Raw genomic sequence first — 22,506 nt, forward strand, 5'->3', positions numbered from 1 at the left:
AGCTTAAAGCATTTTGCATGGAAAGGGGACTGGCTGTGAACAAGAAATCCAGAAGGGAGGATCTTGAGTCAGCCCTGTTTCAGTATGAATTGAAACGTTGTCAGGCAACACCACCAAATGAGTCTGAGGAGGATGACTACTCCGAAGAGGAGGGAACAGAAAGAGATGAGTGGCTCCTAGCTCGAATCCGGAGTCTGGAAGAGCTAGATGCAGAGCTTGAGAGGGCTGAGGCAAAAAGACTTTTAGCCCTGGAAGAAGAAAAGATTGCAGCTCAAGAGCTGAGCGGTAAAGAGCTGAAACTGGAGGCCGGAAGGGCTGAGTCCAGTTCAGATGGTGGCAGCAAAAATCTTGTATCCATTACTGCTGAAGAAGTGCACATGCCCAGAGATGTGGTGCCCTACTTGAAGGAGGGAGTTAACACACGCCAGGAGGTTCAGGGGTATGAGGTAGCTCCAGTGATGCACAGGGTCTCTGAGGTAGATTGGGGAACTGGCATGGGGAGTCATATTCCTACTGGTGGGAGGGACACTCTACTGACTCTAGTTGAGAGTGACAGGGAGAGGGGTTCCCCCCAGGTAGAAGTCCTGGTTATGGAGTGTGAAAACATCCCAGAAGAGTGTGGGTTGAGTGTCAGGGACAGTCAGGTACTGTCTCACCAGTCTCAGGAGGGTGATGTGGGGTGCTTTTTCAAAGCAGAGTCACTGGATGGTTGGGTGAAGGGTACTTTGGTTAATTCATGTGAGGGGCTGAGTGATGTAATTGCTGGAGAGCATATGTCTAGTCCTTATGTTCCAGAGCTATGCCAACACCAGGTGGAGTGTGAGTTCTCTGACCCCAGGGAGCTTACAATGGAGGCAGACTTCTGGGTGAGTACCAGAGAGTCTGAAGAGGCATTTGGGGGTGCTCCTGAGAGGAGTGGTCTAGGTAGTTCCCAACCAGGTGAGGTAGGGAAGGATTGTAGTGTCCCAGGTAGGTCCCAGTGTAGTGGGATGGGTGAGGGACCCCATGTCCAGTCTCAGAGGAGAGGGAATGGGGATGGGTTGAGGCCCAAGGTGCCCGAGATCCGGTCCCAGGTCCTGGAGGGTTCCCTGCGGGAACACCAGGAGGGGAGCCTAGCCTGTACCATAGGGCCATCTGTTGAGGGAGACCCCACAGTGTCAGGAGAACTTGGGGGGGCCGCTGTAGCCAGCGTCCCACCAGTTCTGGTGTCTGGCAGTACCACTCCTAGTGAGGGGGTGCAGAAGTCCAGACAGAGGGTTGAGAGGGGGTTGCGGACCCCAGTGGAGAACCTGGAGGGTCAGGGGTCAGCTCTGAGAGCAGAGCCCCCCATGAATGACCTTGGTGAGACCATTTCTGGGTTGGGGGGAATCCAGACTCTGTCAGATGGGCAGAGGTCAGGAGACCTGCGCCAGCCAGACTCTTGTGTGGCCCTTCGGGACAGTGTGTCCCTTGAGGGGGGTAAGTGTGCCCCCCTGGAAGTCCTGGTGTGCCAGGCAATGGTTCAACCGCAGGCTGGTGACTCTGGGTTGAATGATCAGGTTCAGGGGGTAAACTCTGACCTGATGGGGGGTAAGTGTGCTCCCAAGGAAGTCCTGGTGTGCCAGGCAGTGGTCCAACCGCAGGGTGGTGACCCTGGGTTGGATGACCAGGTTCAGAGGGTAAACTCTGACCTGGTAGGGGGTAGGTATGCCCCCCAAGAAGTCCTGGTTTGCCAGGCAGTGATCCAGTCTGTGGGTACAGGCCCTGGATTGGGAGGCCAGGTTAAGGGTGTCCCCCCTGACCTGGAGGAAGGGGCTACTGCTAACAGTGCCCCTACCATGTTGTCTTCTGGGGGGGCCGCTCCTAGTTGGGTGGTTCAGGACCCCAGAAGAGAGGGCAGGGGGAGGGAAGCCTCACCCCTGGCCCTGGTCCAACCTGAAGGTACAGACCCCAGGTTGGAGGATCAGTTGCAGGTTAACATCCCTGCACTGATGGAAGAATTGTGCAGGACTGCTTCTACAAGCACCCTGACAGTTTTTGACTCTGGGGGTGCCGCTTCTGCAGGGAGGGTACAGAGCCCCAGAGGGGAGGACCAGGGTCAGGTTGTCATCCCTGACCTGGTGGAAGAGAGAGTGGTCAAAGGGTGCCAGGCACCTGGGGCTACCACCCCCCACTCTCCACAGTCACAGTGGTTAGAGAGGCCTGAGGTCGGGCTCTCATCCCTGACAGTTGTCTGGGGCCACTGTGGCTTGCTGTCCTGGTGGACAGAGTTGCCCCTGGGGGGGGAAGGACGAGAGTCACACCCCAGGGGTGGAGTGGGCAACACCATTGTGTTGGCCCTGGTGGTACTATCTGCCCATTGCAATACATCTGTGAGCAAAGTAAAGTTAGGTGTTGCACAGATGGTGTCTGTAGATGTGGAGAAGGGTTCCCCATGGGTTAGCTTAGTGGGCCCTGAGAGTATGGACAGAGGGATCCAACTGGAGTCAGGAAGGCGTAGAACTGGAGCATGCCCCTGCTGTTGTGGGCCTGGGTCCCTGTTCTATCGCCCCAATCAGGGAAGTACATCAAGGTATTGATTGTTCTCCCCTGGCTTTAGGCTGGTAGGGGGTCGTGTTGGACCTTTGCTTTTGCAGGGTCATCCCCAGACTTTTTTGCCTCCTGCCTCCTATATTTTTCTGACATGTTGCTGTTGGCTTTTCAACTCTGAGCACTTTACCACTGCTAACCAGTGCTAAAGTGCATATGCTCTCCTGTTTAAATTGTATGTAAGTGGTTTATCCATGATTGGCATATTTGATTTACTAGTAAGTCCCTAGTAAGGTGCACTAGAGGTGCCAGGGCCTGTAAATCAAATGCTACTAGTGGGCCTGCAGCACTGGTTGTGCCACCCACATAAGTAGCTCTGTAATCATGTCTCAGACCTGCCACTGCAGTGTCTGTATGTGTATTTTTACACTGTAAATTCGACTTGGCAAGTGTACCCACTTGCCAGGCCTAAACCTTCCCTTTCCTTACATGTAAGGCGCCCCTAAGGTAGGCCCTAGGTAGCCCCCAGGGCAGGGTGCAGTGTATGGATAAGGTAGGACATATAGTAATGTGGTTTATATGTCCTGACAGTGAAATACTGCCAATTTCGTTTTCACTGTTGCAAGGTCTGTCTCTCTCTCATAGGATAATATGGGGGCTACCTTTAAATATGATTAAAGTGTAGATTCCCCTAGAGAGTAGATGGACATGTGGAGTTTGGGATCCCTGAACTCACAATTTAAAAATACATCTTTTAGTAAAGTTGATTTTAAGATTGTGAGTTTGGAAATGCCACTTTTAGAAGGTGAGCATTTTCTTGCTTAAACCATTCTGTGACTCTGCCTTGTTTGTGGATTCCCTGTCTGGGTCAGTTTGACAGTTGGGTTGTTTTTCACCTCACACCAGACAGTGACACAAAGGGAGCTGGGGTGTGATCTGCATTCCTGATTAGCCATCTCTGCTAGGAGGGAGGGGTGGAGTGGTCACTCTCATCTGAAAGGACTGTGCCTGCCTCTGACAATGCTGTCTCCAGCCCCCTGGTGTGTGTCTGAGGCCTTGCCTGGGCAAGGCAGGATTTCACAAAAAGGTGTGAGTCCCCTTTGAAGGAAGGTGACTTCAAAGACTAAAATGGGTATAAGAAGGGCACCCAAACTTACAAACTTTAGAAACACTTCTGGAATCAAGGGGAACCTCTGCCTGGAGAAGAGCTGATCGCTGAGGAACAAGTGCTGCCCTGCCTGTGACTGTGCTTTGTGGAGCTTTCCTGCAGTGCTGCTTCTGCCAGAGTAAGAGGGCAAAGACTGGACTTTGTGTGCCTTCCATCTTGAAGAAGAAATCTCCAAGGGCTTGATGTAGAGCTTGCCTCCTGTTGTTGAAGTCTCAGGGATAGCAAAGACTTCTTCCTGCCAGCACCTGGAGTCTCTGGAGAGACCCCTACTCTGCTCTGTGGTGCCCTTCCAGTTCCTGGGACCCTGAAAGGAGAGGCTGGCAGCCCAAGGACAAAAATACACGCACCGAGCGGCGTGCGGAGAAAAGATCGACGCGAATCCGATCGCGGCTGAGAAAACGACGCGACGCCGGCTCCGCAGCTGAGAAACGACGCCGCAGGAAACGCGACCGGAGAATCGACGCCCGGAGCAGGAGAAACGACGCGCAGCATCGCTGACGAAGGCTGAGAGATCGCAACCTGCGCCGCGGGACTTTCGGACCGTCGCGTGGCTGGCTGTTTCGACGCGCATCGCCGTGCCGAGTTGTTTTCGACGCATATAACCGTGCAGGGTTATTTTCGACGCGCACAGCCCGTGCGGGGTTATTTTTGACGCAAACCAGGTACATTTACACGCTAGCAGCGCTAGTGTGTTGTTACAACTACCTAAAGACTCTTTTTATTTTAAACCTTTAAAAAATCATAACTTGACTTGTGTATGTTGGATTTTTGTCGTTTTGGTCTTGTTTTGTCTAGATAAATATTTCCTATTTTTCTAAACTGGTGTTGTGTCATTTTGTAGTGTTTTCATTAAGTTACTGTGTGTGTTGGTACAAATACTTTACGCCCAGCACTCTGAGGTTAAGCCTACTGCTCTGCCAAGCTACCAAGGGGGTAAGCAGGGGTTAGCTGAGGGTGATTCTCTTTTATCCTAACTAGAGTGAGGGTCCTTGCTTGAACAGGGGGTAACCTGACTGTCAACCAAAGACCCCATTTCTAACAGATGCTCTCTGAGGTCAAGTGATTTAGCGCCATATGTAGGAACACATTTTCCCATAGACACAGAATGGGCAAAACTGTTTGGTACATCCGGCCCTTGCTTCGGATCACAAAGCTTGGTCAACGGGGGAAGCCGGGATTATATCAGAGGTGCGGGTTCCACAGTGTCCAGGTCAGTCACTATATTAATATCTTTGTTGCTCCCTTTCAGCAGCAAAGGACAACGCCTCAGGTTCAATTATTACATGACCTAAATTACTACATTTTATTCAATAAATACAAGTATGACATGTTAATTCAATCTAAATTGATATGAAAAACATACCAAAATGTATTTCTTGAAAAAAGTGCAACGTTATGCATTTTGGAGGGTAGGAGACCATTTTCACGTTTATGCATTTTTATATGTTAATATCACTGCCTTTCCCTGACATAAACTGTTACGAGAGAGTGGGTCAGGACCTCAGTGACAGCAATTATACTGACTCGCTCACTGTCTTGGATGATGAATTGTGGAGTGGTCAGGCTCACTCGTGTAGATGGTGCACTGTGGAGTGGTCAGTCTTGCTGTCTTGGATGGTGTATTGTAGAGTGAATTGTAGAGTGGACAGGCTCACTCGTACAGATGGTGCACTGTGGAGTGGTCAGTCTTGCTGTCTTGGATGGTGTATTGTAGAGTGAATTGTGGAGTGGTCAGGCTCACTCGTGTAGATGGTGCACTGTGAAGTGGTCAGTCTTGCTGTCTTGGATGGTGTATTGTAGAGTAAATTGTAGAGTGGACTGGCTCACTCGTGCAGATTGTGCAGTGTGGGGTGGTCAGTCTCCCTATCTTGGATGGTGCATTGCAGAGTGGTCAGGCTCACTCCAATGGTGCATTGTGGAGTGGTCAGGCTCACTTTCTTGGATGGTGTTTTGGGGAGCAGTGTGGCTCATTGTCTTGGATGGTGAATTGTGGAGTGGACTGACTCACTCGTGCAGATGGTGCATCGTGGAGTGGTCACTCTCCTTATCTTGGATGGTGTATTGTAGAGTGGACAGGCTCACTTGTGCAGATGGTGCATTGTGGAGTGGTCAGACTCACTCCAATTGTGCATTGTGGAGAAGTCACTCTCACTGTCTTGGATGGTGAATTGTGGAGTGGACTGGCTCACTCGTGCACGTGGTGCACTGTGGAGTGGTCACTCTCTCTGTCTTGGATGGTGTATCGTAGAGTGGTCAGGCTCACTCCAACGGTGCATTGTGGAGTAGTCAGGCTTGGATGGTGCTTTGGGGAGCAGTCTGGCTCATTGTGTTGGATGGTGAACTGCGGTGTGGACAGGCTCACTCGTGCAGGAGGTGCATTGTGGAGTGGTCACTCTTGCTGTCTTGGATGGTGCATTGTGGAGTGGACTGGCTCACTCATGCAGATGGTGCATTGTGAAGTGGTCACCCTCCCTGTCTTGGACGGTGCATTGTGCAATGGTCAGGCTCACTCCGATGGTGGATTGTGGAGTGGTCAGGCTCACTCGTGCAGATGGTGCATTGTGGAGTGGTTAAGCTAACTCTCGAAGACAGTGGATTAGGGAGTGGCCCGGTCCACCCTCTAGGGAGGATCACTGTGGAGTGTGCAGGCTTGCTCTCTCAGAAGGTGCATTCAGGTGTAGTTAGATTCGCTTGCTCTGAAGGTGGTTTGTGGAGTTGTCGGGCTCGCTCTGTTCGAGGGTACACAGTGGAGTGTGCAGGCTTGCTCACTTCAATTGTGCATTTTGGGCTGTTAGAAAACTGATTCTAGGACTGCTTTTCATTCCCAGTGTGGCCCAGGGAGTTTATTAGTAAAACACGGGCACTGTACAGCTCCTAGTGGCTGGGAGGGTGTGGGTGCGGAGGGACACAGTGTACAGATGGTCAAGCACTTGCTTTTGTAGGTCACAATTTCTGGTTCCAAGAAAGCCTTCTCCTACATTGACTGCAATCTAATTGGGTAATAATAGCACTTGCGATTTAAAACTGGCAGAACAGTGGCTCTGTGTACCTTATAAAATCAAGTTGTTGTGGGTGATGTGTAATTTGCTCACGCAAAAGGCTTTTTTCTCATTATCTCTCTAATCTTCGGCCTTTTAGGATGGTTTGGCATAATTTATACAATTTTTCTGAAACATTTGATGTTCTGACTTTTCAGTGAGCGCGGTGCTGTGCTGTGCCATTGGGAAAGGGCAGGAACGTGCCATGTTTAAGGAATACTGTGCATTCCAGACCTTTCCTCCTGCGCTGGTGCACCACGGGCTGCCTAGCACAAACGCAGGCTCCTCTTGCACCATGGTGCAAGGGTGCCGGCATTGCATGCACAATGGCTTTTGTGCAGGAAGGGAAACCTTCCTGCACAAAAATCATCCTGGGAGGCGTTTTCATCTTTCTATGTGTGCTGCAGAATGCAGCACACTTAGAAAGAGGAAAGAACGAGGAGAAATTAAGATATGTCTCCTTGTTGCATCTCCCCTGGGGAGGCGTAAGGTTTTGAAGCATCCCCAGGTCACCATGCTTTTGTAAATCTGGGAATGCGTCAAAATTCATGGGTGTTGCATGGCAAAACCCGCCGCAACCACTATGGAATGCCTCCCTGATGCAGAGTAAGGCAAGGCAACGATTTGCACTCCACATCTATGTGGCCATTCAAAGCCACGCACAGTGGGTGTGGGTGGCCTCCTAGATATGATTTAAAGGTTTGTGCTGTTGTTGAATCACAAAAAGTTACACAATGGAGGCGCAAGGGGCTTGTAAGTATATAGTTTTTGTCACACGAAATGGATGATTGTGAAAATTAAAAGGTTCCTGTTCTTTGAGACTACAGTCAAGATGCTGAAAGGAGATATTGCCTAGAGGCTAAACTGACTGTTCTGAGAAATGCAATGAGGAAAACATCAAATTCAGAAACTTATAGCCGCAACATTTAGAAGAAATACAGGCAAACCCAATAGCTGTACCTGAAGGTATTCAAAATATATTATCTATCTAAGAGGGTCTCACTGTTTGTGACCCACCTGCAGCCCCTTGAAGTATTCAACATATAGGCCCTCATTATGAACTTGGCAGGAAAACCCGCCGAGTTCAGTGCTGGCGGTCAACAAAAGACTGCCAGAACGCCAAGGACCCTGCCGGCCACATAATGATCATTCCGCTGGGCCAGCGGGGGTAAACGTTTCTGCCAGCCAGCCCAGCGGAATGCAGGGCCTGTACATTGACGCTGGCTCCACATGGAGCCGGCAGCAATGTAGCAGCGCTGCGGGTGCAGCAGCACCCGTCACGCATGTCACTGCCCCTAAATCGGGCAGTGACATGCACGACGGGGCTGTGCATGAGGGCCCCTGCACTGCCCATGCCAAGTGCATGGGCAGTGCAGGGGCCCCCAGGGGGGCCCGAGGCACCTATTCCGCCAGCCTTTCTGGAATCAGCTGCCCTGTCGGATATGTAACTCTGCCATCGCCAGGCTTCCTGGCGGCGGAAGCCTGGCAGTGGCGGAGTTACGCCAGTGGCGGTTCTGCCACGTTTATTATATGGAGGTCTAGGCTGCCATGCCAGTGGCGGTAATTACCACCACCGTTGGCATGGCGGCCCAGACCGCCGTGTTCATAATGAGGGCCATAATGTGTATTTATTTAAACATTTGGCCTATGTACTCTGGACCCTCTGTGACTGAGTACAGTTAACCTTCCAGGAACCAGTTCATGATTTAGAAAATCCCAGGAATAACCAAGTAAGTAATTGTTTGCCAAACTAATTACGAATTGTACTGGACAAGTGCTGAATAACAATAAATGTATACTAGCATGATCTAGTGGAATAAAAGTATAACTGCAATCAACAAGCATTGGCAAAGCCAATAAGTCTGGAATTGGCAAGCTGGTGAACATCTGCCATAAAAAATAAATAAAAACAAGCTGCTGGCTAAAAAAGGAGGCCATATGCTTCTAATATAAAAATGAAATATCAAAATGTAACCATCACTTACAATTTTAATAGTACGGTGTGGGTGCTTCTTAGCAGACAAGTCCTTAGAACATTCTTAGAAATAATTTCACAGAAAAATATGATTTTTATTAGCACAAAGAAAAAAAATGCATTATTGGCTGTGAAGCACTGTAACCTTATGACTTAGGGCTCTATTCATAAAAGTAAAAATGTACAAGTATAGATTTACTACAAGCAAATTTACTCTTGCATGTTTGAGTAACTTTGCTTTTTCTGGCTATTCACCACTTATGAGTTTAGAGTTACTCAAAAGTGAAGACTTGCATGTTCCCAACCCCTGAATTTAGGGGGTGGAGGCAAATTTATGAGGGTGAAATAACTACTTGTAACTTTCAATGTGTAGGTGAAGGTCTACGCCACTGGGGTGGAGATCTCCCCATGGTAGAGTATAGGGAAAAGTTTAAAATGTTGAGCTTAAAAAACAATCAGTAACAAATATTTTAATGTCAATATTAATGTCAATTAATTAAAAACTATTCATTTTAAATGTAGAAAAAAATAAAAAGCTACACCATTAGTAACTTTATTTTGAATAAAAAATGCAATTACTTTCAATATATTACATTTAGGGCCAGATGTATGAAATTATTTTGCACTCGCAAACGGTAAAATCGGCTGTTTGCGAGTGCAAAACCGTGGTCTGCAATGCATGAAATGCATTCGCAGACCATAACTAAGAAATCGCTAAAATAGCGATTTCTTGCATTGAGACCTGGCAAATTCCAGGTCGCAAGGCAATTCTGGAAAAAATCACAAATTGCGATTTTTCCTAAAATGGCATTTTGCACTTGCAAAATACCATGCTTTGCAACCAGGTGGTAACCTGGTGCAAAATGTAAAAATGCAGTTAAACTGCATTTTTAACTTCAACATGTAAAGCACACATGCCCTTTTGGCATGTGTGTACCTTACATGTTGAAAAAACAGTTTTTGGGGTGCAGGAGAGGGGGCCTTAGGCCCCCAGCAACCTGGCCTTTTGCATTTCCAAAATTGCGATTTCTGGTTCAGAAATCGCAATTTTGGAAATGCAAAATATTTGCAGCTATGGGCCGACAGGCCCATAGCTGTGAATGGGGCCAGTATCGCAATTTGCGATTCGGTAATAGCATATGCGATTTTTAAGAAATCGCTATTACCGATTCGCAAATGTGATACATGGCCCTTTGCGAGTCGTTAATAGCGATTTCTTAAAAATCGCTATTACCGAATCGCAATGGGCCGTGATGGTACATCTGGCCCTTAAACTATCCTTCCTAAGGTTTAAATTAAAAAAATCCCAGCCAAAGTATATATATTTATTATGAAGCCAAAATTATTACGTTACCTATAGAATCTTATTATATTTATAATAAACTGATAATTATATTGTAGTTATATATTTTTTACATTAAATTACATTAATTTAAAATTGTAAAAAGGTGAAATAAGGTAATCTAATTCAACATTAGTCTCACTAGGCTTTTCTTTAAGTCCCTGCATCTATTATTTTTTATGGCAGGGTGTTACAGTACCAGTGGTTGCCAATGTGTGGTGCTAGACTTACTCCAGGTTTGAGCAGGAATGGATTTCACACTGTTCTGGGTCAGTTTCAGCAGTAGTAACTTTAGAAGCGCAGTTCATGACTAATGATGGGCTTACTCTGATGTGGTTGGGTGCATGCCCATCCCTAAACCACTCCTTAACCCTACCTCCTTACTTCTTACTTAACTCTTCTAATTTAGTAGTCACTATTCCCGACTTTCCAGCCACTCCCTCCTCCCACCTCCCACATTTACTACTTAAGTGCATACCCACGTGTATAGCGACCTCTGCACTTGGGGCGGAGGTCTCGTCACATAAAAGATAAAGGCGTAAACTCAAACGTAGGTTCGTGAATAGCATTTTGTAGTAAGTTAGTTGTGCCATTGTAGAGGTACAAAATGCAGTTTGTGAATAGCCCCCTAAGTTTAAATACACATAAAAGACTAAAAACAGATTTTTTTAAATGGAATGGAAAGAAAAATGTATTGTCAAAGTATTATTCCACTTTTCCTGCCACTAAAGCGATTTTATCTGGATGTGATCAGGAAACATCTCATCACTCAAGCTGCAAGAGAGCCTTGGCTGAAGCAGACTGACCCATTTCACAAATGTGAAGTATGAGTAGAGCAGTGTATGAAGGTGGCTGTATATATTATCAGGGGAGGCTCCTCCGCTAAGTCGGAGGAGCGTCGCAGCGCTGGATTTCCCAAAAAGGAAGAAAGAAATGATAATAACATACACTACGTTATTATCTTTTTATTTTTCCTAGTAGTGCGGGGCTGGGCTGGAGGGAGGGGGCCGGAGGAGGGCTATGAGCACACAAAGTGCACATGTGTGTTTGGCTGGCCAGGTTGGTGTATTGCACAGTCGTGGGAAGAAGATGTCCAGGCTCCCATTCCCAGAAGCAGACCGCTCAGACCAATCACCACGCTGCACTCAGCAGCATCGTGATTGGCTGGGAGCCTGTGCAGCGGGAAGAGGAAGAGCACTGAGGGGAGATGAACGCGTCTCCCCTCAAAGGTAAGGTTTTTTTTTTTTATTGTTTTGTGTACCCCCCCATCCTGTCGTGCCCTGTCCTGCCCCACCACCTATATTCAGTGACAGCTGCCACTGTATTTTATGTGTTTTTTATTTATCATTTTTTGGTTAGTGGAGGATCACTACACATCTAAAGCTGTCTGCACACAAGACTTAAACAGGTGAAAAGACAGAGACCAGTAGCCACAGTTCTGTAGGAATTACTTGGAGCCAACAGGAGGTGCTCTTGTCTAATGCAAAAGTCACTGCTGCCTTAAATAGTTAAGGAGAGCCACTGTGGATGTCTGGGTGTTTGCAGGCTTTATTTCATAGACTTCAGATTACATTTTCATAATTACTGTCATATAATAAATGGGATTGTGTAATCCCTGTATATTCACCTATCTAAAGTTTCTTTATAATCAGCAACTTGTGACACACCCAGTCACATATTATAAGGCCTGCAGCCGAGAATGTTGCTTTTCTTTCGTCTGCTCTAATTTTCTAGCTTATAAGGACAAGCAGAGAGAACACGTTTATTTTTGGCACTCCTTAGATAGTTATTAAAAAGCTAGAATCCTCCTGTATGTTTCTACCCATTCCCAACTACTGCAGCTTTCTTTTTTAAGCTAACTTGTATTGAACTGTTTCTAATACCTGTTTGTAACAAATATCTAACAGGTTTTTGATGCGTTTAATTTTGCACTAGAGGTTTCACTTCATGTTTCCAAACATGCTCACTCTTTCATATGAAAGAGCTACTTGCCAAGGTTTTAAGACGTTTGTGGTAAAGGTGATGGTTTGGTCATGTATTATAGGGGATAATATACCCCCTGGTGTACATAAGGATATTGCAAGTCACCTCGGAGTTCCATAACTTTATAAAATAGCTCAGACTCTTTATGGTTATGGAGCTTCTCTGAGACTTCCAGCATTCTTATTATTATGTACGGCAGGGGGTACTTTAGCCCTTGTATGTTACAACGATTATATAGCGGTTACTATATGGGGGGAACTGAAGTGCTTATCTACTTGGGCAGCAAGCTATGCCGTGTGGTGTGCGGCTAGGAAGATGTTGGTTTTGTTTTTTGATCCGATGTGGGAAGTATTTCCTCATCATGAGTCAGGACCAATGAGTTGCGTGTTTTGTGTTAAAGCTTTGTTCCGCTATGTGGTTATAGAATTCCTCAGTGACTTGCAATATCCTTATAATGTACGGCAGGGGGTACTTTATCCCATATATTATTTCTTTGTTAGAAGTAGTGGTACAACTTGTTTTGCTTATATTGTGAATGCTACCGAGGGAATCGTCAACATGTCCTGATAACAGATGCTACCGTTGCTAGCTCAGTGGTACGCATATGATTGGCCTTGCAAGGGTGACCCACTGTCTTGACCTTGCTAGAATGTAAGCCTTTGACCTCCAGATCTTTGGAGCCTCTGCTTTACCCCACTGAGCTATCGTGCTAGCTCAGGGCTTCATGCAGGATGACCTGAAAAGGGGGAGACTTCCCAAGAGGCAGCTGAAGCCTCTGAAGGCCAAGCTAGGGCTGATAGGGATGGGACAGAGTCAGTCACAAGGCCACAGGGCTCTGTTTTATATTGCTTACCTGTATTCCATTTTATACCACCATTGAGTCCTATAAAGAATGGTGGAGGCAGTCCCATGGTTGAACACATAGAGTTATTTAACGTTTTAGGCAAGGTAGGGCCGGGGTGTCGTCAGTCATACAGCAAGCTCTGTGTGACTCAAACAAATATGAATAATAAAATTAAAATACATTGAGAGTGTGCCATGCAGCCCTGCCAAGTTCCCCGGGTACATGTGTGATGTGATGCTCCAGTCCAGTTTTTTCCTTTGAAATTCTGGGAATTGTAGGCTTGTTTATTTCATTATAAAACAGGACTACAAGTCCCAGAATTCAGAAGAAAAAAATAGACTGTAGCAGTAAATCGCACATGGATCTGGAAAACTTGGCAGCTATGGATGGAGAGACTGGTACATTCCTGGGAGCAGATGATGATTCTAAACATGACAGGAAGTGTGTGTGAAAGAGAGCATGCTGGGAACAAGAGCAAGTGAACCTGGGAATTGTAGTCCAGCGAATCACATAGACCTGGGAAACTTGGCAGCTAAGGCCATGGAGAGACTGGTACACACCTGGGAGCAGATGATGATTCTAAACATGACAGGAGGTGTGTGTGAGAGAGCATGCTGGGAACAAGAGCAAGTGCACCTGGGAAGTGTAGTCCAGAGCATCACATAGACCTTGCCAGGGCCACAGAAGGACCCATCTCTAAGGTCATGCCTGGCTCTTGGGAGACAAGTGGCCAGGTGGGGACCCCTGACATCACATGACATCTGTGAGGCTCGGACCGGACTGTGAGGACCCCCAGACCCATCTCCCACCACAGGGGCCTACCTCCAGGACAGGTTCCTCTTGCTCCACTTGGTGCCGGGGCTGGCGGAGCGCCTCCTCCTGGCGCCTTCGGCCTCTCCAAGGTCAGGCAGGGAGCACCGCGGCGTCTTCATCAATTCCACGGTCTGCTCATCTGTGTGTTGAAGAAAAGAGCGCGTCATGGCCTCAAACACCCTGAGAAACCGGGCTGCGTCCGTATTTTTAATGAGGAGAAACAAACCTCTCCGTTAAATGCTCCTTTGTTTGATCGTTGTAATTATCTCTGCTTCCTAGATTAAAAAATCTCAACACTGAAAACAAATTGATCCACTCAGCCTCCTGCATTTACAACACTTTTTTAAAGTGAAGACAAACACTTTTTTAACAAAGAATTATTATTAAGCTGAACTAAACACAAATCACCCTGCCAAGTAAAGAGTGGCACATAAACACAATTCATTCAATCACACAAAAATGATAGACATTTCATTATTTATACATTATCTCAATAAGCAAAATAAACCATTACTAAAGAACACATCAGAAAAAGTTTCCACGAGTTGCAAGTCATTTCTCTATTTTTCATGATAAGGAATTAATATCAATGGCCGACTTTAGTTTCTTTATTTGCAGGCAACTTCATAACCAAACTTGTATAAGAGGCGATCACATTGATGAGAGGTTTCTTTAATCAGAAGTTCTAAATAAGCACGTTGCTTGTTGATCACTTGTCATTGTTGTGTGCACTGGAAAGGCACTTCTTAGAGAGAAGTCAACATGTTTCGACACAGTGGTTAACTTGCCTGGTCTTCATCAGGGCCACACGATGACCAGCTGCTTGCTTAGATTCACATAAAAAACACCTTTAAAATAGGATAAAAACACTAAACAAGACCTGAAGGTTTTACAGATTACTAAGTTTACTGTGACCGCTGGTGAGTACCAGCTGAATCAAGTTCCTAGAAACCTATAGAACAAGTCTCATAAGTACGTAGGATATCACAATTATAGTGAGAACTTAGAGGGTCACCAATTTTCATAAGCACAATCAGGATTTCATATTGTGCAACCAGGATCTCTGTATCAGTTGCTATTGTCGCAGTCTTTTACTTGCAGTGAAGTGGAGTAATCGAGTTAGCGAACAACCATTGTACGCAGCGTCGGGTCCCTGGGCATATCGGTAAGACTCAGGCCCATATTTATACTTTTTTAGCACCGCATTTGCGACGCTTTTTGATGCAAAAGCGGTGCAAACTTACAAAATACAATTGTAGTTTGCAAGTTTGCGCCACTTTTGCGTCAAAAACAGCGCAAATGCGGTGCTAAAAAAGTATAAATATGGGCCTCAGCCTTCACCTACAGCAGGATCCATTTACATTCCACCCTTCCAAGCTTATACTGTCTAACTTCCCTATCTCTCTTTCCCTGTCTCCCTTCCTCGCGCTCTCACCACTTTCTTCACTCTCTGCTTAACAGCTTCTCTCTTCCATTATGCGTCATTGTGTCTCTCTATCATTATGTGGCTCCAACTCCTTGTAAAGAACTTCCTTCACCCATCCTTAACTGTGTCCACCCTGGCCCTCCCTTTTTCTAGCCCACTCTTCAGGTTTCTTTTATACTATCTCTTACCCAGTCTCCTTGTGTCTCTCTAGCTTTCTTGCTCTGGGTTGGCCTTTCTCTAATTTCTTTTATTTCCTCACCCTCTCTTGACATGTGTCTGACTCTGTTTAGGCTGTGCAGGCCTTTCCAGGGTGAACCAGACTCAGCCATTTTGAGACTTTCAAAGGTGAACCTGATTTGAGCTAAGACAAGAAAGGGGGTGGGTCGTGGTGGTAGAAAGGGGGGGCACTTCCCACACGTTGAGCAAGTAAAGTCAATAGTGGTTCATGTCGAAAAACGTGCAAACATGGGGTGAGTTATGGTGCTATGCGGTAAGATGCTCCACTACCCAAGAGCATACGGTAGGGCTTCAAAGAAATATTAAACATGAAATTTAGCACAGAAGCCGCAGCACTCAAAACAATGTTCGTAATAAAGATGTCCTACAGTTGAGTTGGTTGTAGTGGATTCCTTTAATTAGTAGCCAAGGGCATCAAAAGAGATCGGTTGAGCATTGATCCATAAATACAGCCAAGCAGTCAGTTGAGCATAGTTCTATATACACAGCCAACACGTGTTTCGTCACAACAGGTGACTTTTTCAAGGCTATGCCAGGTGCAATTAATGTGTTGAGGATTAGAGAAAATTGAATATAGCATATTTGAGAGTAACTTGATTAAAACATGGAAGGAAGACACAGGTATTTGACTTTCTGGCCTACACCGACTGTCCAAGTGAACCCCCTCTGAATGTGTCCACAAACTTACCCAGCACGCCTGTCGCCTTGAGACCCCCAAACTGCTGCATAGCTTTGATGGCCTTCGTTAGCTCCTCTTGGGTCTGCAGACGCCCGCTGACCGGGTCCGGTGGAGGTAGGTACCCAAATCTCGCCAACCAGTCCTGGTGGAAGCAAGGAGTCAAAACACACAGAAGTTAGTACATCCTCGGGCCCGGCCAGTCTCACTACTGTGTGAATCTACTTGAAGGTGATAAAATGAAACGCTACATAGGACCAACAACTTTTCTATGAGTATGTGTTATTTACATATACAGATGGAAAAAAAGCTTTGAGAATCAGGCCCAGAGTGTCACCCAGTTAGGCATCAGAGCTATCTCTCATGTTAGATATCACACGCTCATATATCCAGATACTAAGACTACCATTCAAGTTACAGAGATCGTAACTGTAAGACAGGAGACATGTCCATAAGGTTGCACTAATGTTTCTTATTTGTATTTTCTGAGTTTTGTGTTAACATCCAGAAAAAACACCGAGAAAGAAATATATTATAGTTCAATTGCAGCCATTAAGTGCAGAGCATGAGTACTAATTTTGTATGAAACAATATTATATATGAGTTTTGCTGAATACACCGTATTTAAGTTGATGCAACAATGTAACAGTGTGGCTAAATGCAACCTGCTAGGCTGCTGGTATATCATTTATATTCAGCATGTAGTTTGGCGGACAGAACTTTACTCTGTGAGGGTGATGGATTAAAGTACTCCGTTACTCTGAGAGCGTAATCACCTGGCAAATTTAGAGATGTCAATCAGCCCAGCAGACATTTCCTACCTGGTTGTGACACACAGTAAAAACTGGCCATGTGTTTTCGCCCATTTTAAAAAGAGCAGGCAAACACACGACCAAACTTCTGACGGTGGTCCGCTGTCTACCCACTGAAGTTCCCCCTGACTCTAAATGAGGCAGGAGGAACTTTGATTTGGTGACAGGGTATGTTTGGAGGGGGGCATTTCCCCAGCTTACAGCTTCACCTCTCTCAGAGGTTAAAGTCTCTGGCCTCAGACAGTAGTAGTGATGACAACATCATAAAAACTAGGGGTGGGCGGAACTCTGTGGAGTTACATAAAAACGCTGCAATATTTGCGGACTTCCACGTGTGGGTGGAATTAGGCACGTCGTGCTGCTCACGCTGATTTTTTGCACCAGGAGCTTCTTCCGCACTGTAAAAGCAGCATGAACTGGACCACACAGTGCACCAGAGGGCGCTGCTTCTTCCTGTTGCTCAAGTAGATTTTCTACTCGAGCGCCAGCTTTCTCACTGCGGATGGCTGCGACCTGCCATAACCGCACGTATTGAGAAATCTCACTGGAAGGCATTCTAGTGCCCGAAAATTGTGCTAGGGGATGGCAATTCTCGCTTGTCAACTTAACGTTGGAGAGGCGCGGATGAGAAAAAACTGACACAAGGCGGTTGGCAGAGTTTTGCCGGAATTCCGCGCTCGAAGCGGAACATGGAGTGGGCCAATCTGCGCCGACTCTCCCAACGGAGCGGAATATTCCCCCACACCTAATAAAACCTTTATCAATATACATTATGAAATTCTTACTCATGAGTCACAAAATAATAGTTATAGAAGCAAATGCACCCAGGCTCCAAGGAAACAACATCAGTGATAAATGCCTCCAGCTCACCATGAACTAACACTCAAATTCACTCAGCATTAAATACATTTACAATAGAACAATCGTTGTGTCCCATAAAATAAATTCGCTACGTTTTGAAAATACAGGCACTTTGCTCCTCAAAACCAGATTTTTATTTTGACTAAATGAAATAAATAATCCTTAATATCACAATCAGCAGCGGTGGCCATCAGATGAGCTTTAGCCATCAGATGTCAGAGACTCTCCACCGCCCATCGGAAACCATGGTGAGGGAGGGCCCTGTGTCAGAGGCAGCATAATGTATAGGAACTGTATACCCACAATAAGGCAGTCAGTCCCACCATCAGTAATGGCCACCATAATACCACACTGCATTGAATACTCACAATATCCCATGGAGGGCCATCTTTCTTAAGGGTCACCACAATGCCCACAATAAGCTATTGGCAAGGGAGGCATCTTATACCAGGTGAGCCTTATTCAGGGCAGGACGACCACCACATGCCCAGGGTGGTGGTCACTATCGAGAAAGGGATGGTTGTCATCAGATGCCAAATGATAACCCCCAAAATACAAACATCCACACAAGTGCACATCCACATACATTCACATTCCCTTTCACAGCACAGTGGGATGTATGTGTGCATGCACACAGGCACACATAAACAGATAGACAAACATGCACACATAGAGACACCCCTACACACATGTGCACACTCTCCTTTTGACCCTCTCCATGCATGTTCACAAAGGAAGCAACTCACCTTTTTCAGTGGTGCCCCTCCACCTCCTTAGTTTAGGGGTACTGGAACCCAGGTACAGTGGCACCCCCGCCACCCTCCTGGTAGGCCTTATTCACATAAATGTATGTCTAACTGCCACAGGGGACTGCAAGCGACATGCATCTTCCAATAAGCTGCTTGGTGACTGGGTGTAGTGTGCCCAACTGCCACACTGTGTATGCCCACAGGGCCAGCAACCTCACAAAACAGCCTGACTGGCAGGAGGGAGAGGGTAGACGGCACTCTATCAGCAAGGGCATGCAGTGTGGCACCCATGCTGTCTGCCCTGGCAGCCCACTTTGTTGGGGCTATATATGGACTACGAGAGCTCCATTCTGGCACGGCACACTCCCAACGTGTCATCAACAATGTTTAGGCCTGGGTCCCTGGCTTCCAGTATTGACTCGGTGGGGGGGGGTCCCTGGATTCCAATAAAGAATCAGTGGGGGTCTCTGGCTTCCAGTAATGACTCAGTGGGTGGTCCCCGGCTTCCAGTATTGACTCAGTGGGGGGGAGGGGTCCCTGGATTCCAATAATGAATCAGTGGGGGGTCCCCAGATTCCAATACTGACACAGTGGGGGGTCCCCAGCTTCGGGTAATGACTCAGTGGGTGGTCCCCGGCTTCCAGTATTGACTCAGTGGGGGGGAGGGGCCCTGGATTCCAATAATGAATCAGTGGGGGGTTCCTGGATTCCAATACTGACGCAGTGGGGGTTCCCCGGCTTCGAGTATTGACTCAGTGGGGAGGCACGGATTCCAATAATGAATCAGTGGGGGGTCCCCAGATTCTAATAATGATTCAGTGGCGGTCCCTGGGTTCCATTAATAATAAAGTGGGGGTCCACAGAAGTCAAAGGTTTGAGAACCACTGCCCTAGTGCATAGTGCACATTCTTTAGTCACAGTAGGTGTGTTTATTGCTTTTCTGCAACAAAGGACTTTTATTTTCCAAACAGGACCGACATACCAACAGAGCCCCAAGGACAGAGTTTTAGGATTAACAATGGATGTAGATCAAACGTGTGGTGAGTAGCTACCGACATAGCATGTGAATGAATGGATGAATTAAAAGATGCTAATTTACGTGAATCAAGCAAGAACGCTCTCAACGACTTACCAACATTAAGGGAAAATAAAATCTGGCGGGATATGGAAAAAGAGCATCACTCGCACATGTTGTGCACACTCGAGTTTGCTCGTGCACATTGCTTTCAGCTATATTGGATTAATTTCACACTAGGAAGCTTGGTATTTTGGTATGTTATATACCAATACTGAGAGAGTACATGCCTTCCTGTATTCATTTAGGGCCGTAGCAAGGAGCATAGCTTTCAGCTGGCATGACCAATAATGATGAAAAGAACAAACAAGCATTGGCAAAGCCAATACAATAGGTCTTGCCGACAAGAGAAGAGCTATTGGCTTTGGTATGTTCAGCCGTGTTGAACAGTAGCACACCTGCCCTGCAGCATGGTGGGAAAAAGCGTTGGTAAAACACATAGGTCTTGTCTACGACAGCCATTGGCTTTGTCAATGTTTTTAACCATGTTGCACAGCAGCTCAGCTGCTGTGCAACATAGTTGAAAGTAAAAAGAAAAAAAAAACACTATGATCGCTTCGTAGAGCTTGTTACTGCACATGGTCAAAAAACATTGGCCAAGTCAAAGGCTCTTGTAGACAAGACCTATAGACTTTGAAAGTGTTTTTTTAAGCCATTCTGCATGACAGCTGTGCTTCTCTACAACATGGCTAAACATTGAAAAAAGCCAATAGCTCTTGTCTCGAAGGCGATTTCAAGTGGAGAAACAGGAGAGCAAAAGACAGAAGGGGGGATGTGACTGCTGCAATGCAAGAGACAAAAGCTATTTAGATAGGAGGCGTGGGAGCAGGAGGGCCAGTGGGTGGAGAGCTCCTCAAACATGCCTGCACATACACACACGTGATCACACACATGCATGCTCTCTCTCAGGTAGAGTCACTCGCAAGCACGCACACAACATATATTCTCTGAAAACATAATCCACCACACATTGCTTATTGTTCACTATTAGTATAAAGAAAAAGGGTTGAAAATAGAGAATGTGGTGTCTCCCCTCTCTTCTTTAACATAAAGTAGTATTTATTTTGTATATATATATACATATATATATATATATATATTTAACACTGAATATATTTATAATAAGTTAAAATTAATTTATTTATTTTAACAAAGTTCCTATTGGATTCTATGTGTGTTCCTGCCTCATTATTTTTTATTGGAGAGTGTTGCAGTACCAGTGGGTGGCCATGTGAGGTACTGAACTTACTTCAGGTCTGAGCTGGAGTACATTTACTACTGTGTTAGGTCGTTTTGGACGTAGTAACTTTAGAAGTGTAGTTTTTGAATAGCGCTGGGCTTATTCTTTTGAGGGTGAGTGTCTGTCCCTCCCTAAACACCTAATAAGCCCGTCTTTACTCCTCCCTACACATCTCCCATTTAGTAGTAAGTATTCCCCTTTTTCCAGCCACTTCCCTGGTCCCTCCCACATTTACTGCTAAGCAATAAACTTACACGTGTGATGGTCTTGCCATAAAAAAGTTAGAAGAAGTCATGGGTGTGAACTGCGACCCCTGCCTTACCCCTTGTGACCTCTGGCACTGCCTTTGCAACCCCTGACCTCAGAGGTGGAAAACAGTGCCAGGAACACAGTGGCAGTGAGTTGGGGCTCTACCTTTGTTCTCGCTCAATGTTTTTTATTATGATAATAGTGAATACTGTTTCATTAGTCACTATTAGTTTAATAAGGAGTATAATTAGCTGGAATACGAATTTCCCTGGCTGCTGAGGAAAGTAAAATAAATGCTTCTAAATGTACGATGCGTGCGCACTTGTGCTTAAGTGAGAGAAGGAGTGTGTAAGTGTCAATGCGCATGCACGCGTATTTGTTAGGGAAATTGAAGGTCACATGGCGTGAGATGTCACTGTCGCGACTTCTGGCATTTTGGTGAATATACGTTTGTGGAAGAGGTTGAGATTTACACTTGTAGGTTTGTGAACTGCATTTTGTAGTAAGTATTGCTGCTGTAACACAACGTTCCATACTACAAAAGGCCAGGGAGTGTCCCCCCCGCCTGCAGCAGCAGCTGCAAAACTTTTACAGTAAAAACATAATTCTTAACATATGTTTATTATGTTTTTACTGCAAAGGGGGCGCAGCCACGGGCGTGACAGGGACTGAGGGTGAGTGCACAGCACTCCCTCTCAGTGCGCAGGTATGTTTGGCCAGCCGGCCATATCGGGCCGGCTAAACATACATGCGCAGTAGGCTTTGTCCAACCCGGCTACGCAGTGCCGGATTGGAGAGAGCAGGCAGAGGCTCCCACTCTGCCTCGGAATGCCCAGCCAGGGCGCTCCATCCAATCCTACCGCTGCTTTCATGCTGCCGGCAGCATGAAAGCAGCGGTAGGATTGGACGCAAGGCCGGCTGGGAGCCTGAGCCTGAGCCTGCAGATGAGGAGCGGTTCAGATATGGCGCGGCCAAACAGGTAAGTTTTTTTAAAATGTATTTATTTTGTTGTGCTTTCTGCCCCCCTCGTGCCGCGCCGACCCAGCCCTTCTACCTCCCGCGAGCCGAGCCGTGGCTGCGGAGGGCAGTTTGAGAATGGGACCCTAAATCTGGGCCTATATGTCCCAGCGCACATGAGGTCGCGAGGCAGCTGTACAGTGCTGCTAAGGACACCAGTCTTTGCTGCAGGTGCAGGAGGAACTCTAGAAACTCAGTGAAGAAAATCAAAGTAAAAATCAAAGCCAGTGAAACATTGTATACATGGCGTGTATCAGAAAGTTTTATGTTAGATTTCCTGTCATTTGAAAAAAATTACCAAAAGACTACCTTGAGGGCAGTGAGAGGGCAATGGCCGGCTCCCCCCACACAGGCCCACTCAGACATGAAATCCATGTCCAACCCCTGCCACAAACCAGGAGATCTGAAAAGCCCTAATTGTATTCTCTGCAGGTTGAAGGTGACCTTGTTTCCCACCCCCTTCTGCCTTGTAGCAGCTCCATGTCCCTCCCCC

At 46.4% G+C, this 22,506-nt stretch overlaps 1 protein-coding gene across 1 annotated transcript in view; it reads right to left on the reverse strand.

The window, feature by feature from the left end:
• Positions 1-22,506, reverse strand: part of MMP17 (matrix metallopeptidase 17) — a 195,889-nt gene that overhangs the window by 53,454 nt on the left and 119,929 nt on the right. The window contains exons 2-3 of the mRNA XM_069215344.1: positions 16,023-16,155; positions 13,681-13,810 (exon numbers count right to left, since the gene is read on the reverse strand). Coding sequence (XP_069071445.1) covers positions 13,681-13,810; positions 16,023-16,155 — 263 coding nt within the window. The remainder of the gene's footprint in view (positions 1-13,680; positions 13,811-16,022; positions 16,156-22,506) is intronic.

This window comes from Pleurodeles waltl, chromosome 11 (genome assembly GCF_031143425.1).
Source record: "Pleurodeles waltl isolate 20211129_DDA chromosome 11, aPleWal1.hap1.20221129, whole genome shotgun sequence".
Lineage (NCBI taxonomy): Eukaryota > Metazoa > Chordata > Amphibia > Caudata > Salamandridae > Pleurodeles > Pleurodeles waltl.